The 25,231-nt window shown below is 43.7% G+C and overlaps 2 protein-coding genes across 2 annotated transcripts; one reads left to right on the forward strand and one right to left on the reverse strand.

The window, feature by feature from the left end:
- Positions 1-1,090: 1,090 nt before the first annotated feature.
- GFM1 (G elongation factor mitochondrial 1) lies at positions 1,091-25,016 on the reverse strand. The gene is made up of 18 exons (XM_037406378.1): positions 24,914-25,016; positions 24,169-24,309; positions 23,374-23,506; positions 22,950-23,154; positions 22,112-22,228; positions 21,377-21,527; positions 17,071-17,225; positions 16,060-16,144; positions 15,203-15,340; positions 14,418-14,519; positions 13,692-13,748; positions 13,148-13,285; positions 12,102-12,184; positions 5,101-5,263; positions 3,872-4,016; positions 3,207-3,367; positions 2,313-2,366; positions 1,091-1,502 (listed from the first exon to the last, which is right to left on the reverse strand). Exons 1-18 carry the CDS (start codon positions 24,974-24,976, stop codon positions 1,371-1,373), a joined length of 2,223 nt encoding a protein of 740 aa, XP_037262275.1. The 5' UTR covers positions 24,977-25,016; the 3' UTR covers positions 1,091-1,370.
- On the forward strand, positions 5,272-12,095 carry LXN (latexin). Its single transcript, XM_037406387.1, has 6 exons — positions 5,272-6,002; positions 6,949-7,011; positions 7,616-7,790; positions 8,381-8,517; positions 10,566-10,628; positions 11,760-12,095. Exons 1-6 carry the CDS (start codon positions 5,847-5,849, stop codon positions 11,853-11,855), a joined length of 690 nt encoding a protein of 229 aa, XP_037262284.1. The 5' UTR covers positions 5,272-5,846; the 3' UTR covers positions 11,856-12,095.
- Positions 25,017-25,231: the final 215 nt, after the last annotated feature.

The following is a 25,231-nucleotide window of genomic DNA, read 5'->3' on the forward strand; positions in this document are numbered from 1 at the left end:
CTGCTTTTGTAAGACACATAAATATGCTGTATTTGCTTAAGAAAATCTCCAAATGTCTGAGAACCTGCAGGGCTTTGAAACAAGGTCCAGCCAAGTATTTTCACAAAAACAAAGCTACAAAAGCAAGGGAATCAAGACAGCTTGGCACAAAGCATCATCATACTCCTATACAGCATCACGCCTGTGCTCAGCTAGCATTTGCATGCCCCTGACAAATCTCCTGACACTGGACTTTTTTTAAGCTTAAAATAAATAATTTCCAGCATCTTTCTGGGAAGGCTGAGGAGAAGCCCGGCCATGACAGTTCTGGCTGCGGCTGGTAGCCATCGAGCACAGCCCTGTGCCAGGAATGTAGATGGTTTTGAACTGGAACCTCATTCTCTGTTTACTGCCAAGTCTGCAAAACCACTGTTAAGCTGAGTAGGTCATGAAGAGAGAGCACGCAAAGAAAACACAGCGTGGATCTTCTGGTAGTAATTAAAAAAAAATAATAAATAATATCTTCTCCTTAATTGTAAACGCCCTTGTTTTGTCTCTCTTCCATGAGTCAGCAAGATCTATTCACTGATTCCCGAGCTAAGCATCAGCAGCAGCACACCCTCTTGATTGTAAGACTCTGGGAAAAGGAATCTTTTGTTTGGTTTTCTAACAAGAAAGCAAGCCCATAAAATAAATCCATGTTGTTCATAGTTTTGGGAAGAGTTAACTTCTACTTACATTCCCATCAACTCTTTTCAAACGCCTTGTACCACCAACAAGAAGCAGGTTTGGTGACCAGCAAACAGCACCAGCGGATGACTCTGCCCAGCTCGCTGGGACTTCGGAGGCGCCGGCACCGTTTCCGAAGGACGCGGAAGGCAAAGTGACATTCACTCTCTGGGCTGGATGCGCTACGTGCCGGTGCTAAAGGACCTGTGCTTGTAGCACGCCTGTGAAAAATGCGCAGTACTGGATGATGACTCATCCCCCCATGCCTGACCAGCAGTCAATAGTTAGCAGAGTCTACCGAGTTAAACTTTTTAAACTTTGAAAGCCAGAGAAACAGTAACTAGCCTAATTATAAAATAATGATGTAGAAAATATAAAGTCAAAAAATAAATTATTTTAATACAAATGGATTAAGACAAATTTCAAGACAAATTATCATCAGTTTTAACACGTATGTATTTTGATAACAAGTAGCATTTGCATGTGAACAATTCCATTGTAATCTCCTGGTGTCTTCTGAGAACACCACAAGGAAGGATACTGTAACGAAATTACCAAGCCCCCCTTATCCAGCCAGCCTCGACTGCTTCCATGGCTTGGGGAAAATTAACTTTTTGAGAAGACTGTGAAAAACTATTCAGCGTTCTCAAGAGGAAGAAAACTCAGGTCTTGGCTTTGCCCTTTTTTGCAGGAAGTCGCCCTGTTGCTTCAAGGTATTTGTTAATTATTTCTTCTTGAGTGCTGGGCAAACATGGCTGGTATTTACAGTATTCCATTGTGTATTCACCCTTTCCCTGTAGGGTTGGAAAAAAAATCGTCAAAGTGAGGATGCTGAATACGTAAACCTATTCAGCAGCAGCCCACACCCTAACCTTGAAATAACAAGCAATAATCATTTACAACGAAGTATATGAACACCGCGTGCCGGGGCACGTAGGTATGAGATGCACACCCATACGAACAGTATCTGAACGTTGTTTCTTTGACACAAGACTGTAAGATTGCCCGTGGCTGCCACCTCAGCAGTGTGACAGTTCTACTTAAAAACTGGAAATGATCACAGTATTAGTAACAACCCATTCAAGTGCTCACAGAATACTGGCACCTGTGCATCACGAGATGCAGAATAGCAAATTGTATGTACCACACAAAACTCACCCAATTAAAATGCATTCAATAAGCATGTACATACAGGCACATATATTATTAAAGGACATCTTCGTAACGTGAGCACTGCTGTCAAAAATTCTGTCTGCTTGCAGACATTTGTAACTGAAGGAGCATACCTAAACTTTTCCTGCCTGTGAATTTAACACTTTTACTGATACCCACCGCCTTCTATTACTTATGACCCTGAATCTCTTCCCTCCTCAAAGTATGAAAGAATCTTTTGGCCAGAAATGGCACGGTTAATGATACCCATGTTCATTAAAAAGCAGCTGAAGTAACAGTAAAGACTCCAAGGTTATCTTCCTATTCTGCATTTGTTTTGATTTCTATTGCTTTTACTGCTGCATACACTAATATGATGACGATGATGCAAATTAGCACACTTTATTTACAGAAATAAACACGTTGTAGCAAAAAGCACCGAGAGTACTTACCTCTGTGCAAGACCTCAGCTCAGTGGCATATCCAAACATATCATTCAGTGGCACCTAAAATCCAAGCATACTGGTCTTGTAAAAACAAGGTATTTTTCCATCAGCTTTGGGTTATCACCCAGTTAATTACGATATAAAGGGGCAGTAAAATCCAGTGCTCTTTGTAAGCAGTACTGATCTAATTATCTATTTTTGTAAAGTACCTCTTACTTGAACTAATTTATATTCACAATGTGTTTTCAGCAAGAAACCCCCAAAATCTCAGAGTCTGCATGCATCAGGTACTGGAATAACCCAAATTCAGAAATCTGTGTCACCCAGCAAGGGATCATAATGTCTGAAATATCTCAAGACTGCAACTCTAATGAAGCCGAAGTGACAAAGTGTGTAGTTTGTCCTTGGCTAAGGCTTTGCTGAGACGATTTACCCTACCACCACCTAACATGAGAACATGTAGGTTTTTAGAAGGCGCATAAAAGAAGGAACACTGAAGACAAGTCATTTGCATTTACCTGCAATTACTACAGTTAATGCAGCTAACAGCTGAAGGAAGATCTTCCCCTGCGCTCCGTGTACCTGTACTGCTGTGCAGGTTTGTGTCACTCGGAGGCAGAACAGTTTGCCCAGCTCAAAAAAATCTGAGTTCTGCTCCCTTCTCTGCCACCGTATGATTTTAGGTTAGTAAGCCAGATTTCTAATAGGCTTACCAATCCTGCAGCACAATACACTGCCACGAGCTGAAAATTAGTGTAATGCTTGTCCACTGAAAAACTAATGTGATGTTTATCCACTGAAAAACCTGGCTACAATTACACATATTAGTCAAGAAGCACAACAGTAACAGAGTCAAAGGGCAATGCAAGAAGAAGTCAGGAACCAGTGAATGCCACAAACCTCAGCATAGAGAGTAAAGTAACCCTCGGTGCCGTCCTGTCCTGTGATTACTCCGTGACGGCGATTAATTCCAGCTATCACCACTCCTTGGAATTCAGTGGGTGCCACCACCTCCACTGCCATAACGGGTTCAAGTATACGCACAGTGGCGTTTTCCATAGCTGGAGGAAAAAATACAAACAAAAAAACCCCAAACAAACAAACATCAAAGAACAGGCCTGGTATAATTCACAATACCCCTATGCATAGCAAAGAAGCGTTCGATGGTTAATGCCAAGTGTTTCTCGCATCACTGGGGGAAAACAACAATCGACCATGTGGAATTCCAGCTCCCCTGCCTTTTATTCCCAAGCCTGTAATGCTGGGAGGCACACAGTTTCATAAAATGTTCTCTCCATACCTGTGTAAGGATGAAGCTGTTGGGTTTTCTGTACTATATTCCAGGCAAAAAGGCTTTCCTTCATACAATTAAAGGAATTGTTGTGCCTCCCCAAGCATTTCTATAAACTCTTGCATTTATTCTGCTCTACACAACTGGCCAAACTTTGAACGTATGTACAGATACACCAGGATAACAAATGAACCTATGGAGATGAGGCTGTTAAATTCAGCTCCAACAATAAGGAAGGCAGCAGGACTACACATTCAAATTACTTGCTTTATACCTTGCTTTAGGGCTCCTTCTCCTGCTCTGATGAAAGCAATTTCATTAGAGTCCACCATATGATGTGCACCGTCATCCAGGACAAACCGGACTCCAGATATCCTGTGCCCCGACACTGGTCCTTTTTCACATGCTCCTCGGAATCCCTGTCAAATAACATCTCAAAGTTAGCAATCTGTAGACCAAAATGAAGCTTACAAAAAAGCAGCATTAAAAACAGTCTATAAAAGACATTGCGCTTAAAACCCAAAACAACAATAACAAAAAAATTAACCCCAAAACCATTCACAATTTTTAACAGCAATCCCTAATCTACGCAATGGGCCTTCTTGCTTGATGAGCGGATGGGAGAAGGTAACAGCAGGGAAAATGTTTCATTCCAAAGCCTTTGAAAACTGTGTACTATCATTCTGTGGCACCTCAGTCTGATACTGTTATTTTTATCAAAAACAGAAACCTTGTAACAAGCTCAGCACAAGAAATGTACCCAGGATTTTGCTTTGTTAAGGGGACTGTATGATCAAAAACCAAAAGAATGCTCTGTGGAAAGAACTGCTCTAACCACCTGACCAAAGAACAAGATTCTTTTAAGACTGCATGCCGCTTCTAGGATTTGGCAAAAATCTCTAGGTATTGCATCATGGAATAATGAAGTAATTGTTTTAGGTTGATCCATTATTACAGGAATTCAAAGATCAAGGTAGCTATTAATTAAAGTAGTACATAGTAACTTAGTTACAGAGAGACAGACACAGAGGAAGCCCACAGATGAGATGACAAAGAACGAACAGTTGGTAATTCACACAGGAAATCTAACTTAATTACAGTTTCCTACATAACTGGCCTCAGAGAAGTCACAAAAAAGTTACGCATCTCAGGGTTAGAGATGAGAATTCTGCGGCCACAATCAAAAGCAGAAGAGGGCCATTAAAAAGCGGATTCAACAGGAGGCTTGTTTGGAAGAAAGGAAAACCGACTTTCTGCACTGCTATGGAAACGGAGCAAGCAGACACCACCAAAGAAAACAAACAGCAGCTTCTAAATTAAGTGGAAAACCTAGGAATGTAAGATATGAAGGAAAGCCACGCAAATTTGGTTCTGCCTCCACTGAAGTAATGGGAAAAGCCTCTGTGCCTGGAGCAAGACAATCACAGTAAATGTGGACAGTATAGCAGGGAAATAAGAATCAGCATTTTTTTATATTATACACACAAACAAAAGGCTTTGTACCTTTTCAATTGCAGGCACAAACTGTTTTGGAATATTTGTGCCAACAGTTCTGTCTTCAAATTCTAATTTTGTGTAGTCCTCTGGCTCCAGGGGCTCAAGCACACCTATAACTTTGCCGTATTGGCCTGCTCCTCCCGTCTGCTTCTTGTGCGTGTATTCAAACCTAAAAACAAACAAATGCCCCCAGAACATCAGTTTGTGTTACTCGTTACACAAACCATACTCTAATCACGGTTTTCTAAGGACAAAGTTCCCGTTCTGCATTTTTCTTGGCTGTGTGTAAAACCAGCCACACGCCGTGACAGCCGAGTACCTGCGATGCCCAAAGAGGGCGCACGGCGGTTCTTCATCTTGCAAGCGGGAAGCAAGGAGTTAAACCTCTCAAAACACTGCAAACCCCCAGCTGCTTCCGTGTGCAGCAAGGCACGCCAATAAAGCCAATAAAGCCTGCTCACTCCCCCAGTAACGCCGTTTTTCTGCTGCTCCTGCACATACCTACTGTTCCACCCACAAAGTGCTTCGCTGTGAAGCACAGGCATGGAGCGAGGGGATAACGGGGGGCAACGCTTGAAGACAAACTGTGAAATACTTTTTGAGCGAACCCGGAGGGGTGCGAGGTCCCTCCGAGCCAAGAGCCCCCATGCCACGCGGCGGGGGCAGCCAGGCTCTGCCGGGCGTGGGAGCTGGCGGGGCGCCCCGCTCCGCCCCGGCTGCTTCCTGCGGGACAAGGAAGCAGGACCGGCGCCATGGAGCTGCCGCGGGGACCGGCCGCCACCGAGCTGCCACCGAGCCACTACTCGGCCACCCGGGCAGCAGCGCTGGCCGCCTGCTACATCTGCCACCGGCTGGGGAGCCCCGGGCACGGGCTGGCGCCGAGGACTGTCCGTCGCGCCCACAGGCAGGTGAGGGCTGCAGGGACAGGGCTGCCGGCCGGCCGCATCCCCCACGGGCAGCGCCTTCGCCTCTCACAGGGCCACAGCCGTGGGCAGCCTCAAGCGGGCAACGGAGCGTCCCACACATGGGTTTCTCACCTTCCCTCTTTGCTGCGACAGGTCGTCTCACGGCTGAAAAACCAGCTCTGTCCACCCATGCAGTTCCCTCTGCCATGCCGCGGCGGCAAGGTGTGCCAGGGGCACGTGGTCCTGGTGAGGGCCGTGGGCAGTCACCCTCGGGTGGGTGGGTAACGGCGGGGCAGCCCTCGCCGCTGCGTGCTTCGTGCTTCCTGGTCTCGCCAGCCGCGACAGCACCGCCGCAGGAGCTGCGCCCTGCCCGTGGCATTTAACCGAGGGTCGGTCCCTACCGAACCGCCCACGCAAACTCAGGAGGATGTTCTTGCCACAGCTACCCACACAGACTGACCTGTTCTGGATTTGCTAGTAAATCTGCTAGAAGAGGGGTTACAGCAAAACTAAGCTGCTTGCTGCAGTCATTCGTGAAGATATCCAAAGTATCTGGGACATGATACAATCCGTAACAAAGGGCTAAATGGACTTAAGACAAGGAACCCAGTTAAGACGCTTCCCTCGGTATTTAACCAAGCAGCACACTACCAGACAGAATTGTATGGGAAGCCCCAAATCAGCAATTAAATATTTTAAAATGTTCTAAAAAAATTTAAAAATACAAGATTAAAAATGGACGAGGAGGTACTAATCAGATGCTACACCAGGTGCACATCAAATGAGCTATCTTAACACAGCAGGAAGAAATAACAAAGAGTACCCTAGCTCTGTACGGGCCCTGCAGAGTGTGACACTGCTGCAGCATCTCACAAGAACTAGAATCTTTTCTACAGTGCAAAGTAATTCAATGTTTTACAAAATAAGTCTTCATGTTTTCCTTATTTAGGACATCGATGGTGTTGGGCATAAGTACTATCTGGAATTGGTGTTAGAAGACATCACTGACAATGTGAGTTCAGATTTATTTAATTCACACATTCTGTGGGCACATAATTCTGTGGGCATAAGTTGGCACTGGTGATGTGTAATAAAAAGCCATCACTTTATGCTGCTGATCCTAGCTGAGGCCAGTGTACACACCAGTTAATAATACTTGGTATTGTTTCAGATTTTTCTATACTGCAACTCAGAGAAAAAAAAAAAAAAAAAGCTTAATCTTACCAAAAGGGAACCCCCATTTCTTACACCATAAAAGCCCTGAACACCTGGTACTGACCACAATGACACAGGAAAATGCATGAGGGATGACAAGGACATTTCAGTGTCATTCAATTTCAAGTGGAATTTATTTCAACCTATTACTCCACCTGAATACCACAAATGACATTCAGCACCACAAACATTGCCCTTTCTGTCACTGTAGAAAGATAACTGCCCTTATGGTATACTCACAGAAATACTTTGAATTTAACCTTGTCTTAAATAATCACAAATCTCTATGGGCCAGACCCAGAGAAAAATGCAACTACATTAAAAAAAATTAGAAGTGCAAATTACCAATATCATACATGTGTTTAATTGAATATTAATATGCATAATTTACTCTGTAATAGGACAGGACTGTTAACTGCACTGCTGAGGTTCTTTATCATCTGGGCAACAAAAACATTGCACCAGATGTGCAATTCACAACTGAGGGAGAACTTCAGAACACAGATGAAGCAGATAACATATTCTACAACCGAATCAAGAGCCTGGAAAAAGAGCTTGTGGCAGAAAACATACCAGGTACAAAGAAAGGGTTTGGGCAAGAAGGAAGTTTTTGAGACAGTGTCCTCCATGGCCAGAAGCAAACCTGAGCTCAGCTGGTGGTGGTCCACAATCCATATGGCAGCCCTTCCTATAGAAACCAGGACCATGGGGGATCAGGCCATTAGACCTGCTCTGACACATGCCGCTTTGCTTTCCTGACTCCAGGCGGTGTGTCAATCACAAGACTCCTAAACTTATTATTTCTGAAATCCAGAACCGATACATGATTTGCACGTGACTGTTCCAGAAAACCACCTGCTACTGTCACCTCTTCCTTAACCAGCATCCTGCTCACTGTTTGTGGCTCAGACACCCCAACTGTAGCACTAGGGTCTGCTCCTAATTTAGAGCAACCCCTGCCTTGAAGACCTTATAGAACACGTGTTAGGAGAAAGCAGTGGAAGGAAAACACAGTGCTGATGTAGCAGCTCCTCCAAGATTATATGGAAGATCTGTGACACAGCAAAGAATGCAAACGAGTGACTTTAGCGCTGAACCCTACTATTAGCTGGTAAGGTTTTGCAACTCCGTATTGTTTAATGTGCATTATTTATTTTGTTTGTCAGACAGCCACGGCAACGTGTCCCCAGAAATGCAGCCCATCCAACTGTTGGCGTGGGTTGCCTCTGGCTTTGTGATATGGCAGAACTCAACCGAAAACACCAAGTTCCAACTTGCCCAAATTAAACACGTGAAGCAAGTGGTAAGTTACCATCAATGCCCTGCAAGAAAATTAGCATTTAAGAGCCTGGCAGTTGTGGCAGGTACTGGAGTATGGCTGAAGCTGAGCTCTCAAGCAAGAAACCTCAGTTGTGTCTGAACTCCCTGGTCTGGTTCGTTCTTAACCCAGTGTCTGGTTTTTGTTCCACCTATCCCTTTCCTCTAGCAAATCATGAATGCTTGAGTGTTTATTCAGATCACTTCTGCTCTTCATAAATTCTGCTTATAGAAGCCATGCCTTCTTAGCAAGAGTAGTATCCCATGCTTATTTAGTTAAGAAAATTGACTCTTCCACTTGGAGGTCATCACACGGATTACAGTTTTGTATTACTTCCCTGCCTTTCATCTGTAGCGTAGGCCCAGCTGACAGAAGTCTTTCATCTGCGTAACATGCACTGGAATATCGTCCTTTATCTCTTCATCTACACCATGATCTAGCCATCAGTCACGGTGATACTGCTTGACATCTCTGCAATAGCCATGTCTAGACAAATAGCAATGGGCTGCACCTCAAATTCAATAAAACACAAACTACATTGCTTTTGTTTGCAGTATGGCAGTCTCCATCCATTTTCTAGTTCACCTCAAAATGCTAATCAAGAAAGAAAACCCTGATGTAATTCTACCCTCATTATCAGCTTTTTTACTCTGTTCTTCCCAAACTTACTTTTACTAATTTTTAATTACACTGGCGGATGGGGAACTTAAAATTAATTTTTAGTTGAGCTCTTAGACTTGTATTAGCATGATGAGCATCATTTAAGTTATGGTAAGAAAACTGAATTCAGGAAGACTTGTCACAAGACAGAAAGGGAACAGAATACTTCAGGACGAAGTATTTTCTATTTCTGCTTAGTTCTGAGCGGTTACAAGCGATGTGTTTATTTTGAGCAGATCTGGGTCTGCCCTAAGCTAAAAAATAAAAATTACTGGCAAATCTCACTATAGTTATTCAAACTGAGTCATCAGCTGCCACTGTCAACAAGCCTTGCTGACTTCTTACCTGGAACAGGCTTAACTGATAAAGCAACTTGCTTTCAGAAAAGTTATTTTCAAAACCAAAAGCTTTGCTCTGATTTAATAGAATTGTATAGATTCTCCCAGTTCTTCTCTGTTCTATTTGCAGAAAATACACTGTAAGGTAAGAATAATTCCTAAAGGGATGATCAACTTGAAATTCAAGGAAATTTGGTATGTAAACTAGGATAAAGAAGCAGGACTTCGTATTTAGAAACCCCAATGTATCAGGAGTCTTCAGAACAGACTGTCACCATTGCTGGAATGTTTTGCCACTCAGAACAGCTAGTTAATTCCCATGGAGCTCTGGGTATGAAGGAAAGGCAGAAACTCATTCTGAGCACACCATTTGTTAACGTTTTGCTCCCTCTGATGGCTATCTTAAAGCAATTCACAGATGCTGCAGGGCTGTGCACAAGCATGATTTCAAAACCCTCTTTTAGGAACAGATGACTTTCAAGGATAAGGCAAACAGAAGACTATGAAGCTAAACCAGTTGCCATCTCTCTTTAGTACTAATTTTGTTCCTTTTCTTTTCCTTGAAGAATAGATACATAAAGAGTATGTTCCAAAGGCCAGTGTATATTCTGTCCCTTACACAATCACTGATAACCTGTTACCTGCTGTAAGGCCTCTGGAGTGTGTTCCAAGTCTTATCCTATTGATGATTTTATTTAGGATGATTTAGGTTAAATTGACACCTTGTAGAATCAGGTATTCCCTTTTCAGATGAGTTCCTGAAAGTTGAGATGTATCTAGCTCCTTTAAGGGAGGAATTAGCACAGTTTAATTTTCATTCCATCTCTCCAATGCAATTTTGGCATTCACAGAAATATAAAACGGTATCTTTCTGTTTTGTTATAGTGACTAAGCTCCACCTATTAGTTAACACAAGTTGTCAGTTTCATCTGAAGTATCTCTGAGAACGTTTATGATAAAAGAAGTGAATCCATTCTCTTTGGTTAAGGCAGGGGGAAGGCCCACATTCAGCCCTTTTCAATCTTGTCTTTCCAGAAAAGAAGTGATGAGTATCTTGAATTTGACTACAAGATTCTACTCCATGAAATGGTATCCCAGGTAAAGTCTGTATTTCTAAAAAGCCTTTTTTTTCTGTTTTAAGACTTCTGTGTCACCTCTAACTGGGACATGCAGATGGTGGGGCGGTCACAGATCTGACGCCTGCAGGTCAGTTAGCAAATAGGGTGAGGTTAGGGCAACAATCACTATCTGTCTCAGCACTGTCAGCTTCTGCCCCAACGCAGGCAGCAGACAACCTCTCTAACTTGTCAGCAGACAGTGATTTTCAGCTATTTCTGGGCCTCCTTGGGCCTGGCAGAGGTTCCATATACTGGTCATATACAGTTCTCTCCACTCAGGAGATACTATTGCCAGACTGGCCAGGGATAAAGGCAAGATGCAGCTATCAGCATCCTGGCTTGCTTAGCTGCATTCCAGCTGGAGCTGCAGGGTGCTTCTACGTGAGAGGACAGCAGTGGTGGACCACTACATAGAGGCACTGTCTACCCCAGCAGCTCACAGAAGCAAGCAGCAGAAACTTTGGTTCCCAAAACAGTACTTACATTGTGTGCTATTATCCATCAAGATTTTGCCATCTAGGCAAGTGTTTTCATCAGAAAAATGCAGAAAATTTGAAGTAGTTCTTAATTGTGCAACCTCCTGTAATAGATCATTCACTGGTAACAGAGATCTTACCCCCACATCTAGGTCCACTGCTTTCCACTCCGCTGCGCTCTGTTAAGTTGGGGCATCTATAGTGGGTTTAGTTCCTAAATTTTCTATGAAGAAAAGCTTCTGATAAGTAGTAGCTACATAACTGCAGAACAAAAGCATAGGTTCTTCATTGTGCTATTTGGTGAAGGGCACCGTCCCAAAATATCAATAGCACTAACAGTAAGAGGGTAACCCAACAAAGACGTGCTTGAGCTGCAAAACTTGCCCAAATCAAAGAAATTTGTAATTGCAGCAGCATGGAGCACAACACAGGCTGAAAAAAGCTTGCAGAACTTCAGATATTCGGACAGGTCATAGGACTGTGTGTTGCAGTGCCTACCCTGCACTGTTACTGGTGCTTCATCAACCTACTTATCATCAGCCCACCTATGGCTGTATTACAGCAGTCAATTCCCCTTCAGCATCGTTCAACAAAAACACCTTCTGACTTTCTACGGTTTTGTTTTCTACCCACAGGAGATCATTCCCTGGCAAATGACAGTTCTCTGGCACCCACAGCATGGTGTTCAAGTAACACAGGACAGCCGTCAGCCAAAACATGCATCGGAATGACGGACCACCTGATACCGCAACGGAAGAAGCTCAAATGCTGCAATAAGCATTTGAAGGGAGGGCAGATAAATTGATAAGGGTGGATAGACAATCGAGGTATGAAGAAAAAAAGTTCTTCCTCAGTTAAACTTCTCCTGTATGATGTGCTTTGATCTGATAATCCAAAAGGCACTTTCTCTGCTATGTAATCAAACTCTGCATCAAAATACATTTAAAAAAACCTCTGTTACCAGAAAGAATACTTACGGCACAGGTGCAGAGATGTTCTCCCTAAAGGCAACTTTTGGCTTTCCCATGGTGCAAGGGCAACCGTATTCCCTTTCCATTCGCTGCAGGAAAAGGAAACCAGAATGAAATACAGAGTTGTTCCGCTGGAACAATACATTGGAAATGATTTTATTTATAGATCTTTCTGAAATGAGAAACTTAATCAGGGTTAACCAGTTTTTTTGTTTGGGGTTGGAGCTGAGTTTTGGGGTCTTGGTGGCGGGGTGGCTGGTTTTTTAAAATGTTATAATTACTCATTCTGCAGTCAACCTTGTTTAGGGCCTATAGCTTTAGATACAGGAAAAGGGAGCAGCATTAATAATTTTATTCAAGCTTAAGTTTTTCAAGACAAAGCCATCTTTTCCTCATTCTGTCAACATTTCAGATACATCTATTGTGTTAAGACTAAAATACAGGCATCAACTTGAAAGAAACAAATAAATCACTGTAAGTAACTATTCCTGCCTGCGTCATCTCTTGTTATGGGAATGATACATCTAAGAACACAGAAACAAGAGTATTTCTCTCTCCTGTAGGAAATGGCTCATGGTAAAATTAATTACAAGCAAAGGCTGCTGAAGTGTAGTGCTTAATAAATTTTTTTTATGGATTTGAACCAAAAAGTAAAAATAATCCAGGCAGAAGTTTCATTTAAATAGTTTACAAACCTTCAAAACAGAACCGCTGGAGACAAAGAATCTTCAGAAGTTGACTAAGAAGTTAAGCTCTTCCCTAAGCTGCTACCATGGCTCACATTAATGCCACGGTGCCTTCTGCTGGGAAGACCTCAAAATAGTTGTCCCATGATAACCCTGATTTACAGTAAAGCAAGTGGAGTTGTACACCTCCAAACACCTTGTAAACCTGACATGTGCTTAGGCACCCAGTGACAAAACCAGGCGTAAAGGCTGGCATCAGTTAGCCCATCCACAGACAGATTTTGGTCTCAGCCAGGAAGGAAGGAGAATTCTTGGTTGGGAAAACAGTCTAGAAGCAAAGTCCATGGCATCTGTTCTCCAAATTACCTGGGAGTAGATTTCCAGGTGCAGCTCCCCCATTCCGGAAACAATGGTCTCTTTGCTCTCATCGTCAAAATGGATTCTAAAAGTGGGATCTTCCCTTGTAAAGCGGCTCAGGCCTTTTGAAAATTTATCGAAGTCATTCTGAAAAACAATTACAGGCACAAGAAAACATCAAGTCAACATCCAGAAGTCACACAACAAAAAGACCTCAAATTTTCCTATCAACTGCTTAGCACTTCTGTTCTCATGAGGTTATTTCCTGGAACACAGCCATACATTTATAGCTGTATTTATCCCTCCAGCTACTTCAAGTCCACGTTTACCCAGGTCAAAGACATGCATCATCTTTACGGCTAAGTAATACCACCTAATGCAGTCACATGCTGCGTTCCAAATGATATATTCTTAAGTAGTTCAGAGAGAACATTTTAGAACACTGCTCATTTTAGTCTGTGGTTCCATATTTCACTGCTAACCTGCATAAAATTATAAAAGCAGCAAAGGAAAGGTAACTCAGTCAGGAAAAGGCTGATTCATAGGTTCCTACCTTGTTGGAAGGCTTCATAGCTACTGAAACGACAGGATCAGGGATGTGAATCGATTCCTGCAATGGCCATAAAGGAAAAGATCATACAATCGAGTGCCACTACGCCGGGTGATGTTAATTTCTCAAACAACAGTCTGGTCACAAGGACTCGGGGTTACAAACAGGGATGACTGTTTTACTTATCTAGCTTGTATCTGATATAACAAACTTTTATATATATATATGTATATGTAACTCTGCTGACAATTACTACAAGGTGGTAACATAATGCATACCGTACTGCCAACCACAGTATATCCAACACTCTTTCCTAGATGCAAAATGATACTTGGATATCACACTAGTTAGAAGACTGCTTCCTATCAGTTTCTGTGTGTGTATATATATATGTTCAAAAAAGTAAAAATGATGTATTTAAGTACACACACAAATGCACAGCAAAGTACTTTTGGGTAACAGCATCTACTTCTCACAGCCCAGAACAGATTTTTAACACTCACGTAATACTTGATGTCAAGCATAGTAAACAGGTGTGTATCTCTTGCACACACCATACTTCTATATATTCAAGCTCCTTGAGGTATAACAAACAAATAATCACAAAAAATATTTGCGGTTGCATATACATCAAAAAATATTTACACTGAACAAATGATTACAAACTTATACAATGAAATCCCGGTGAATTCCAATGGACGAGGCCTATAGATGAAAAGGTGTACTCACCATGGAAACGTCAGTATTAGTTTTATCAGTGAACGTATCCCCGCTTGCACAATCAATTCCAAAGAGTGCACATATGTCTCCGGCGTAAACTTCATCTACATCCTTAAGAAAGAAAAGTTTACTATTTATGTAACACTGAAAGATCTATTACAAACTACACCTGGCTTGAAGAAGACATAAATACTGTGTTTAAAAGCTTGAAGTTCAGCTCCTTTGAAAATTTCAGCCTTGATAAAATGCTCTGTAAATCTTCTATCTCTTTATTCAAAGCACAAAAAGGAAACCTCAGCTTGGGTGCTAATTTATTCTAGTTTAAGAATGTGAAGCAAGCAACATGCTATACCTCAGGCAGCCCTGACCCAGCTATAGAGTTCAGGAATCTTAAATGGGAAAGGGTTTGCAGCAGTTCAAGTCAGTTTTTAGTTTAAGAATTGTATTCAATAATCACACGGAGGAAAACTTTTTGTGTGTATTTTGCCAATCCAATTTCCCTCTCCAAGAAGTATGGACTATGGGGTTAATCCCACAACTGGCTTTCTTTAGCTATCACCTCAAAGACGTTTTATAATGCTTCTTGGGCAAAGACTTCCACTTCAGGGGAAATAATACACCAGAGATCATTCCAGTTTCTTGTAGAGCTCTACTAAGCGCTACAGGCAAGTATGAATTAACAACAAAAGCAGCAATCTGACATATCACATCGTTCAGAGATAGTTGAAAAGTGAGAAGCTTACAGTAAGAGCGGCTCAAAAGGCAACTGTGTGGATGGTATCTCTCACACTCACCTCCATGTTGTCTGAATGCATACGGACAAGTCTTTGTACACGCACTTTCTTCCCAGTCCTAGTGTTATATATATAATCAGATTTCATCAGCATCCCCTGATAAACTCGAACATAGGTTAATTGCCCAAAACGGCCTGCCTGGAATCAAGATTCATTAAAAAATCAGATACAATCATGCTGGGAGTCAAGACCACTACTATTCAAAGCATCATCTGCAGTGACTGACTAAATGTTTCTGTTTCGAATTTACATGGTGGTCATGTAAACAAAACTTTTTTTTAATATAGCCTCAGCTTTCCCTTGGCTCTGGAATGGAACTTGGCATCTCCTGGCAATTTTCCTTATTTCACCAATTCGACCACTCCTAAACCTTCTCCACAGGCATACATTAACTAGCAATTTGGCCAGCCACTTCCCAAGTGAAATCTGAACTGCTGCTCTCTAGGTAGCTGACATCTTGTTTGGTTAAAACTGTGCATTTTTTTTTCCTCTCTTGTATGCCACTGTTTTCAACTTCAAACAAAACCATGATTTTTCTCCAAAAGTATTTGAAGTAAGACCACAAAACCCCCCAAAGTTCAGGTCTTAACTAAGTAAATAATGAAGTATTTGAGGCACATAAAACCATTTTAAAGCTTCCAAATTGGCAGCATTTCATACATTTGTGAATTTTATGGTTGAAACCAGTTTTTTAAAAGAAATTAAATTTAAATTAAATTTAAACATCAACTGATTTTAAAATTTGTTCTACCTAAGTTCTGGTAGTACCATCTGTTTGGACTTGCTTTGTTTTCTACTCAAATCATAAATAATAAATCTGGACAGATGCATTAGAAAGGAAAACAGTAACGGCTTACCTCCAGTTTAAAAGCAAGGCCTACAAAAGGTTGGGAATTGTCTCGAGCAGAGTTCAATAGGAACTTGGTTTTGTCCTCAGAATCCCTTAAAAACAGGGATGGAGAGGGAGTTTATATTATGAAGCAAACATGGCAGCATCCTCTAAACAGGAGCCCAACCTCAGAAAGCCCCAAGGGCCTTCAGTTTCACAGGTTTATAACAGCAACTTAAAGATGCTCAGATACGTAGCTCCTGTGTGCTCAGAAAGTATCTCGGAGAAACCGCAGCCAATCCCAAAAAGGTCAAAACTATGACAAACATCATTAGTCCTTCATATCATCCAACTGTGTTGCCACGAAAGCAATTACATACACTCAGACACAACTCATGAGTTTTAGAGTGAAGAAAAAGACACTGCAGCGACTCCTCTGACAACGCTCATAAGCCACATGAGAAGTTTTAGTCTATCGTAGTGAGCAGGCATTAGGACAGCAAGAAGCAGCAGCAGTGAGGCGTCAAAGCGTCAGGTAGCCACTGGGAGAAAAAGCCATAAACTGTATTTATTAGCATCATTTCTGTTTAGCTACGATTATAGAGCCTGAACAATTCAAGTACATCAGGAAGACCTGAGAGCCACCCCTAAGCCATGGCTGGAACGTTAAGGGCTACTTACGGGCCCTAATGCTGGGTTTCATGCTTCTTAATTGTGAAGGCACATCTACTTTAACAAATACATCCAATGAATAAAATGTTGTTTATGTATTTCAGATGCGCTCTCTCCTTTACTGTAGGCATGGTTTTAAGGGTTGCCATTAATTTCTAAAGAGCTATCTCACCAGATAACGGTTTTTCAAATTTAACATTTAATGTGTGTTAAAAATGCTGGTGTAAACAGTAACCCTCAAATAACATGTGTGCTTCTTAGTTTTGGAAGTTTGTGAAAAATTATGATGTCATTATTTAATACAAATGGTAAATGATTGTGTATTCTGTTAGTAATGTTTTCTGCTACATATTACAAATATACCTACTCCTGGTTAAGGATAGCGTAGTTCTCCACCTCAGAAGGATTGGGGAGGTATTCCAGGACGGCATCCAGCAATGGCTGTACTCCTTTGTTCTTTAAAGCACTTCCCAGAAGTACTGGGGTAAAGGACTTCTTCAGCGTTGCTCTTCTGATAGCAAGCTGAAAAATACCAGGGCATTACTCTCCTCCTGCAACAACTGCAGAGCCTTGACGCAGTACCAACCAAGCAGCGGTCTAGGTTCTCACTCTCCCTGCTGGTCATCTCCACTCGTGGAATGAGGTTCCCACAGAGTCTCCAGTACAACGCCCTACACAAGAGCTTCCCATAAAATTTGCTCACCAGAATTCCAGAGAAGTGTGAGATATTTTCCTTCTCCCCCTATCTTAAATCCAACTTAAAAATGAAAATGTCCAAGATAAACATAATGAGACTCCCAAAATCCACAGAAAAAGGTATCAGCTCTCTGCTGATAGAGTCAGGATTCTTCATTTCTGTTTCAGATGTCTCATTCCCCCTATGTAGTTACGTTGGGAAACAATACCTGTTTAAATTTGTGAAAGTAAGATGAGATGCTTCAGTATCTTTAAACTACGGAAAACTTCTGAAAGGGAAGTTAGGTAGGGAAGGGATATTTGGGTAAGTGCCATCCTCCATGAATCGTCATTTTTTGATGAAACATGTTTTTAAAAGCACAACAGAAGAACCTATTCACATTCATTGACAGACCTGCTGAAGTTGCACTGTCTTGGGAATCTTTCCAGGATGTCCCAGCAAACTGAGCAAGATAAACTAACAACTTTGTGCCTTTCACCCAAGCATCACACGATGCTGCAAAGACAACTGGGCACCAACAGCTTCCCTAACAGTGATCTTAGCCATCTTCCGTAAAGGTGGATGGAAGTTATCTGCCCCCCTCCCACCATGCAATTAATTACCGAAGCCAAGATTGCCACCTCAGTCCCACCTCTCCCTGCCACTAGAGGATGCCATCTCCCTATGCTTACTGAGGCCATCACTCCAATCAAAAGCAACTCCTGTCTTCTTTGATAAGCTAAAAGAAATGAATTCTCCTTGATAGAGCCAGATAGCTAACCACATCATTTACTCTGAGAGTTATTTAGAGTACCCAGAGACAGACGGTTAAGCTATCTTTCTAATTAACAGAGCTATCTTTCTAATTAACAGAGAGAACAGTGGTTCCTTAAATTTGTTGATGTAATGACTTCACAAAAATGATGCAAGGGAAAAATCCTACATCAACAATTCTGCTCATCTAGCCCGTGTCTGTTCTCATATAGCAGAGCGCTGGAAATACGGCTGTGCTGATGCCCGGCATTTTTATTTGGCCACATGTTTTCAAACGAAGCAACATGCCTGCAATTCATCCTCACCAACAGTTACCTTGGGGAAAAAGTAATTTTATTTTCACTTAAAATTCACTGTAACTGAGTGCCCCACTGAGTACCGGGGGCACATCCGTTCCACGATGTGTAGCATTATGGAGAGCAGCAGATTAGGTGATGTTTAAGCAGCTGATCTTCAGCAAACATCATATGCTACAATTGTGGCATCCAGGAGTGATACTTAGCATCATTTCCACAAAAAGATATTTTCAGTGGAAACTTGGCTGCTGGCCAATGAAACAAAATCCATCTTCAGGGACATATTAGTACAAATTAACCTGCATCTGCAATACTATAGCCATTAGAGCTGTAATTAATTGGCTTTCAGAAGTGGGAAGAAGAGGCATGCTGAGTAGACAAATTTATCTTGGTAACAGATTTCCCTCTCAGCAGGAACTATCAAAAATAGCTTCCTGCTAAAAATCTCTCACCTCTTACAGCAATACAATGTATTCACACGGGTACCACTCCCTCTGTCAGGTGAAGGACAGATCCTGCCAGGTCTCTAAAACTGCTATAACATTTCTGTCTTACCAGAGCAAGAAGGGCTGCTTTGTAACAGGAATAGCTCAGGCTTCATCAAATAATGTTTAATTACTGAAATAACTAAATGCCTGGTTGCCAGTAAGATACACACGAGCTGGTGCTTTCAAACAAAAAATCTCGTGCTTTTGTCTCGAGCCAAGCTGGGATACACAGATTCTTGTGTATTCTTCCCCAAGACATTAAATCACCAGTAAATCACCTGCACAGCTGAGCCAATGTAAAAAACCAAACAAACAAATGAACACCTCCAAACCCAAGGTTTGCAGCAAAGTCAGAAGCAATCAAAATTTACGGGTCAGGAAGATTCAAATAAATAAACCTTAAAGGGACTTGCAACACCCATTGGCTTTGAGAGTCTGCCAGTCCTCTACATCCCGACAGCGGGCAACTTCAGGAAAGCAAGCAGTGCAGAGCCTAACAGGGCAAGGGCTACTGCAGGGGCAACCAGGTGCTGCTAATGAGCCAAATCCTTCGAACAGGACTTAAACATCAAAGCTATGTTTAAAGCAGCAACCTCAGTGACCATGTCTCACTAACTCAGCTGGCCTAGCCGGCTCCACTCAGAGGAACAGCTCCTGCTTATAACGTTTATGTCTCAGCCTGTCTTCTCCAGCTGCCAACTGAAGCACCCAGCTGCCAGCAAAGAAAAGTAAAAGCAGGCAGCAACTGTCGTGTCAGGCAGGCTCCAGGCCCCAGGGAGACTCAGTGCACCACCACCGCTCAAAGACAAGCTGTTCTAGCTCCAACAGCAGCTCTCTTAGAAAACACAAGGCTTCTCCCACTGCAACACACTCTTCAGGCGTCATTTTTGTATTTAACCTCAATAAGCAACTGATCTCCTGTACCAGAATCAATTTTTGACTAATTACTAACTATTAACAGTGGGCACTAGAAGATTACTGCTCAAGGTAACTTCCAACACAGCGAGAGGTGGTGGCAAACAGTGAGAAGCATCACACAAATCCTTACACGCAGCATGCATTAAGGACAAAACCCAGCCACGCCGAGATCAGGCTTGCCAGCCACAGAGCCCTCAGTACGGTTCCCTTCACTGTCACCTGCCATGACACAAAGCCCAGCAGACTGCTGTATGTCAACAGCCACATGTCGTCTTGAGTTATACACCTACCCCGTGGGGCTGTGCGGTAAATGCAAACCAGCTTAGAGCTTCTTCTCTAAGGGTACGTGTCCTCAGATCGCCTTTATGCTCACGGCACAGCAGGCGCAGGTCCACGTGCAGGACAGGCTCCCTTATGCTCCCACAGGAGGGCCAAGCTTTTGCACCTGTCCTGACTAAAGCTAATACCACAGTAACTCAAGAGGCACCATTAGTCAACTACGATCCTCAAAGAAGGGATTGCCACCCCATGTAACAACCTGCCGTAGTACATGCAGCTTGCCAAGTCTGACACAGAACACTCTAAAACAAGGAATTACAGAACCACAGAAGGGTTTGGGCTGGAATGGACCTTAAAGTTCATCTAGTTCCAACCCCCCTGCCACGGGCACTGAACACACGTGTCTGCTGTCCAGCCAGACAAGCAGATCTCATTCTGGAGTAAACAGTGGCAGGATATCCGTACTGACAGAACAACTGCAGCTGATCTTTCCAGGCCTCCCTATCACCTTGTATCATGTGGACATGCACTTGAAGAAACGGCGACATCAAACTGCCACGAAAAGAAGTAACTTACAGTCTATGGCCATCTGATGTTGGGAAAATGGAGTTATTCATTCCTTCTGTGAGCATCCCTTTCTGTTGGCATGTTTGCCATTTGATATCTGAAGTACTCAATAAAACTAATGACATATCATTTCCCCCCCTATTTCAAGAAATGCAACTCTTGAAAATGGTATTTTGACCTAGATTCATTTCCTCTGGACTCTCCAAGTCAACTCATTCCAGTTCCCTTCTAGTGTTCTGCTCTTTTCACCTCAGATGGATGCGATCAATGCAAATACAAAACAAGGCAGGGTTTCCTAGGCACAGAGAGGACCTACAGCATCTCAACAACTGACTTGCTGTGGGACGTGAAGCAAGTCACAACCATCAAGCTGTAACACAGCAAGGCAACAAAATGACAGAAATGACTAGATGTACCTTTGAGCCATTTGCTGGCCTCTACAAGGGCACACGCAAGCTCAAACTTTCCAATGCAAATAAAAAAACCAAATTTGGAATGGGGCCTCAACAGGGAGTGAAGTGGGAGTGCACCCGCAGCCAGTGACACTCATACCAGAGAACTCAAGCAAACAAAATTTCTTCAAGACATCAAGAAATTTTTATTGGGCCTTGAAGGAGAGGGACACGAAAGAGCAAGATAACAGTGCTACAGGAAGAAGAACTGCAATGAAGTTACCTTTAACTCAGTAGCTGTAGGAATCTGTTCTTCCAAAAACAGCTCCCCCAGTTGATCATCCGAGTTAGCAACACATTCGATCAACTCCCGACGTCTCTCTGAAGCCTCAGCTCTAAACTCAGCTGGAATTTCATCATAACGAAGAGTCTGGCTACACATACATAAATAACATGACCACCCTAGGTTGAATACCACATGAATCAACATTTCAATCACTGATCATGGTGATGACCAGCCTAATCAAGAAAAATTCACCGCTGACACAGATAGGGAAAAAAAATCACGTTAAGAATATCAACACGTTATCTCTGATGCTTTAGCAGGAGAGGGTTTCTTCCCACTCACGGCAGGAGTTTGCACAGATGCGGGATAACCTGTTCAACAGCCTTACCCATATCGTATCTTCATCCCAGTACGCTCAAACCAAACGTACACTATCAGATCCCGTTATGAAGCAAGTCTCCTCTTTCTCAGGGTGGCAAGTGTGGCTACCACCCCTTCACACTACTGCAGTTGCCAAACAATTCATGCTGTGGCTACCCACCGCTAAACCTGACCCTGCAGAATCATTTTGTTGTCATTTGGGAGAGCTGAAGGGCAACACCTCAGCCCTAGCACAAGCCACATCCCTAACCTTCCGAACAGCAAGCTTTTTCATCTCTGAAGAGAAACAACAGGTAGTACCTCATACCAAGACTATCTGCAGCAAAGAAATATGCAAGTTTCAAAACTTACCCAAATGCACCATCAAAATATATAGCCTTTTCTTCAATAAGATCTATAACTCCTTTGAAGTTTCCCTCCAGCCCAATTGGAATCTGAACAAAAGCTGCATTGTGGTTTAACTTGGATCTGAAAAAGTGAACAAATATAAATTAGTTCAAGAAAAGACTCATTTCTATATGTGTGCTCCAGATGGTCTTTGAACAACATCCCACCCCTACAAAATCACCACCTTTTGTTCTTTGGACAGTGCCAAAAATCTACCAATACTGATGAAAAACACCCTGCTGCATTTTAACCTGATGTGACTGCCAGCCCTCTATATCCCAACAGATACAGTGAGCAACTTCATGGGAAAGAAGGCAGTGCAAACTGGTTTCAGATTAATTACTTGATTATGGGAGTTGCTTCTCCCTTAACGTGTATTAATGCATGTATCTCACAGATCAAATTACACACAAGAAAGAGCAAGGAGGATTGCTGGTATCCAAACTAGAAACTGCCCAACCCTATGTCATTTCCCTGCTGTAAGCTAGAGCAGCTTTGCTACCAGGATCCACAAAAAATTAAAAGGATGTTTCCAAAGTGGCCCCAAATATAGTTCCATCAGCCAACTAAGTATCAACCCCCCAACTCAGTCACTGCAAGCCTGGGTTGACACTAACGCTTGGGGGTTTTGAGAAAATGGAAACTTGTTATAGGTCAGGTTCAGATTTAACCTCATGTCAGGTATTATCCTCCAACCTGCAACTACAGACCCTACAGAAGAACCCCTTTCAATATTCTTAGTCTTAACCTCCTATGTGCATATTTCAGAATTATTTCACAAATAACTTTAAATGACAAATACCTCAATTGCTGTACTGCTCTGACTGGACTAGAGCCCTGTCTGTCCAGTTTATTGATGAATGTTAAAAATGGCACACCATAACGTTTCATTTGCCTGTTCACAGTTATTGTTTGGCACTGAACTCCTCCAACAGCACAGAGAACCAGAATAGCTCCATCAAGAACTCTCAAAGATCTCTCCACTTCAATTGTGAAGTCCACGTGTCCTGAGTAACAAAAAAACCCACCATTATTCATCATGACACAAGGTAATGTGACACTGTTTTCTCATACATGCAGAAAAGAGCAACCGCCAACAGAATCAGTCTCCAGCTGTACAGAGTCACATTAGCTCAGCTTGAGCAACTAATGAACACGAAGATGGCACCATGTCCTTTGCGTACACGAAGGAACAGGAATCTTAATGCATTCAGAACCACTGTTACCTGGTGTGTCTATGATGTTGATGTTGGTGTCTTTCCATATGGTGTATGTTGCTGCAGACTGAATTGTGATTCCACGCTGTCTCTCTAGCTCCATTGAATCCATGACAGCTCCAACTCCATCCTTACCTTTCACCTTAGGAAGAAAGAAAGAAAGAAAAGAAAAAATACTTAGCCTAAGGGAGTTTACTAAGAATTTTGCATGTGCAGGAGGGATGCTTTATATACTGAGCATCACCTTTCATGCAGTGAAGAAAAACAGACATGGCAGAATCGCTTGTAATTCTTGAACTACAAACAAGTGTGATTTATTTTTTACAGTTTCATCTGCAACTATAATGTATTTTGCTCTCCTGAGAATCATTCCGGGAAAAGGTTATCAGAAATCTGTGGGAAATTGTGCCTCACCGTGAATTTAACAAGATAACGTACCTGAAGCTAAAAGTGACATCCCTGTGTTCTGTTTCTCAGAGTCATCTTTACACATCTTCCATTGTATGTTTACCACGGAGATGGTAAGGGCGTAGTAAGTCTTGAAATAAGATTTGAAGTGTTCTGAAAGTGGGAGAACACTGCAGCAAAGGAGGGACTGCTTTCTATTCCCCTGCTCTCCACTTATTTTTAAACAGGTATCAGGGAAACTAGTGTATTTTTAGGATTCCTTCTCCAGCTTGGCCAAAAGAGCCTCACTGGGCCCACCAGGGGCAACTCCCTCACCCCATGCACTACCATGTGGACAAACAAGTCCCCGCAGCGCCGCAGTGGCACCCAGCACGCCCAGCCCTCTGGAAAACCAACCTCGTGCATTTGCGCTATCCTGCCCGTATAGAAGAGGATTCGCTCCGTTAATGTCGTCTTCCCCGAGTCAATGTGGGCCGAGATGCCAATGTTGCGGATCCTCTCATTGGGAAAGGCTTCCGAAGAGCAGCAGCGCAGGCCCTGGAAGGCAAGGGAAGGCTGGTTTTAGCTGGGAGCGGCTCACAGGCAGCTCACGGTGCTGCCAAACCTCCAGCCAAGCTGCTTTGCTGTGGCTTCCAGTCACTGCGCCAAACTGGTCATTTAAGGCACAATGGCCTTTCCATGCTCCCACGGGGTCACCTCAAAGCTCTGCCCCGTCCCCCGGGGAAACCGGGCAGCCCCTCCACGCCGAGTCCCACGTTCCCATCCCGCTGCACATTCCCGGTTTTGCCGGGTTTGCCTCCCGTTCACCTCAGCCGGCGGTTGCACGTTTCCCTGCAGCTGACGCGGTGCCTTCGGCCAGGTCTGCATTTCCCTGCCACCGTGCCCTCCCCCCCGGCCTCACTGCCCGGCCTCGCCCCCGCCCGCCGCCTGGACAGCGGGGAGGCCGGCACCGCCACCGCCCGGGCCGCCTCAGCCGCCCCGGTAAGGGGAGGTCGGCACCGCCGCCTCGGTAACGGGGGGGGGGGCCGCCATCCCGCGCCGGGGCTGCCTGCGACCAGCTCCCCCAACGGCCGCGGCCGGCCCCCCCGGGCCCCCTCCGTCGGGCGGCCGCCCCCCCTCCAGGCGAGGGCGCGGGCGGTACCTGGTGTCGCCGTCCCCGCTGCAGCCACGCGGCCCACAGGCCGCGCCGCAGCGCCCGCTGCATGGCCGCCGCCCTCCGCCCGCGCCGCTTCCGGGGCGCCGCGCATGCGGGCCGGGCCGCACCGCCCCGGGGCAGCGGGCGGGGCCGGGGGCGCGCTGGGCCCAGCCCCGGGGCACCTCGGCCGGCCCTGGCCCTGCCGAAGCGCGGGGGTGGGTGGCGGGAGGCACTGCCTCGCCAAAGCACTGCTGTAACTGCGGATAAACCAGCTCTGCATTAAAATTATAATAATAAAACCGCCTGGAAATCTGGCGTCGAGAA

The sequence above is a fragment of the Falco rusticolus genome, chromosome 13 (assembly GCF_015220075.1).
Source record: "Falco rusticolus isolate bFalRus1 chromosome 13, bFalRus1.pri, whole genome shotgun sequence".
NCBI lineage: Eukaryota > Metazoa > Chordata > Aves > Falconiformes > Falconidae > Falco > Falco rusticolus.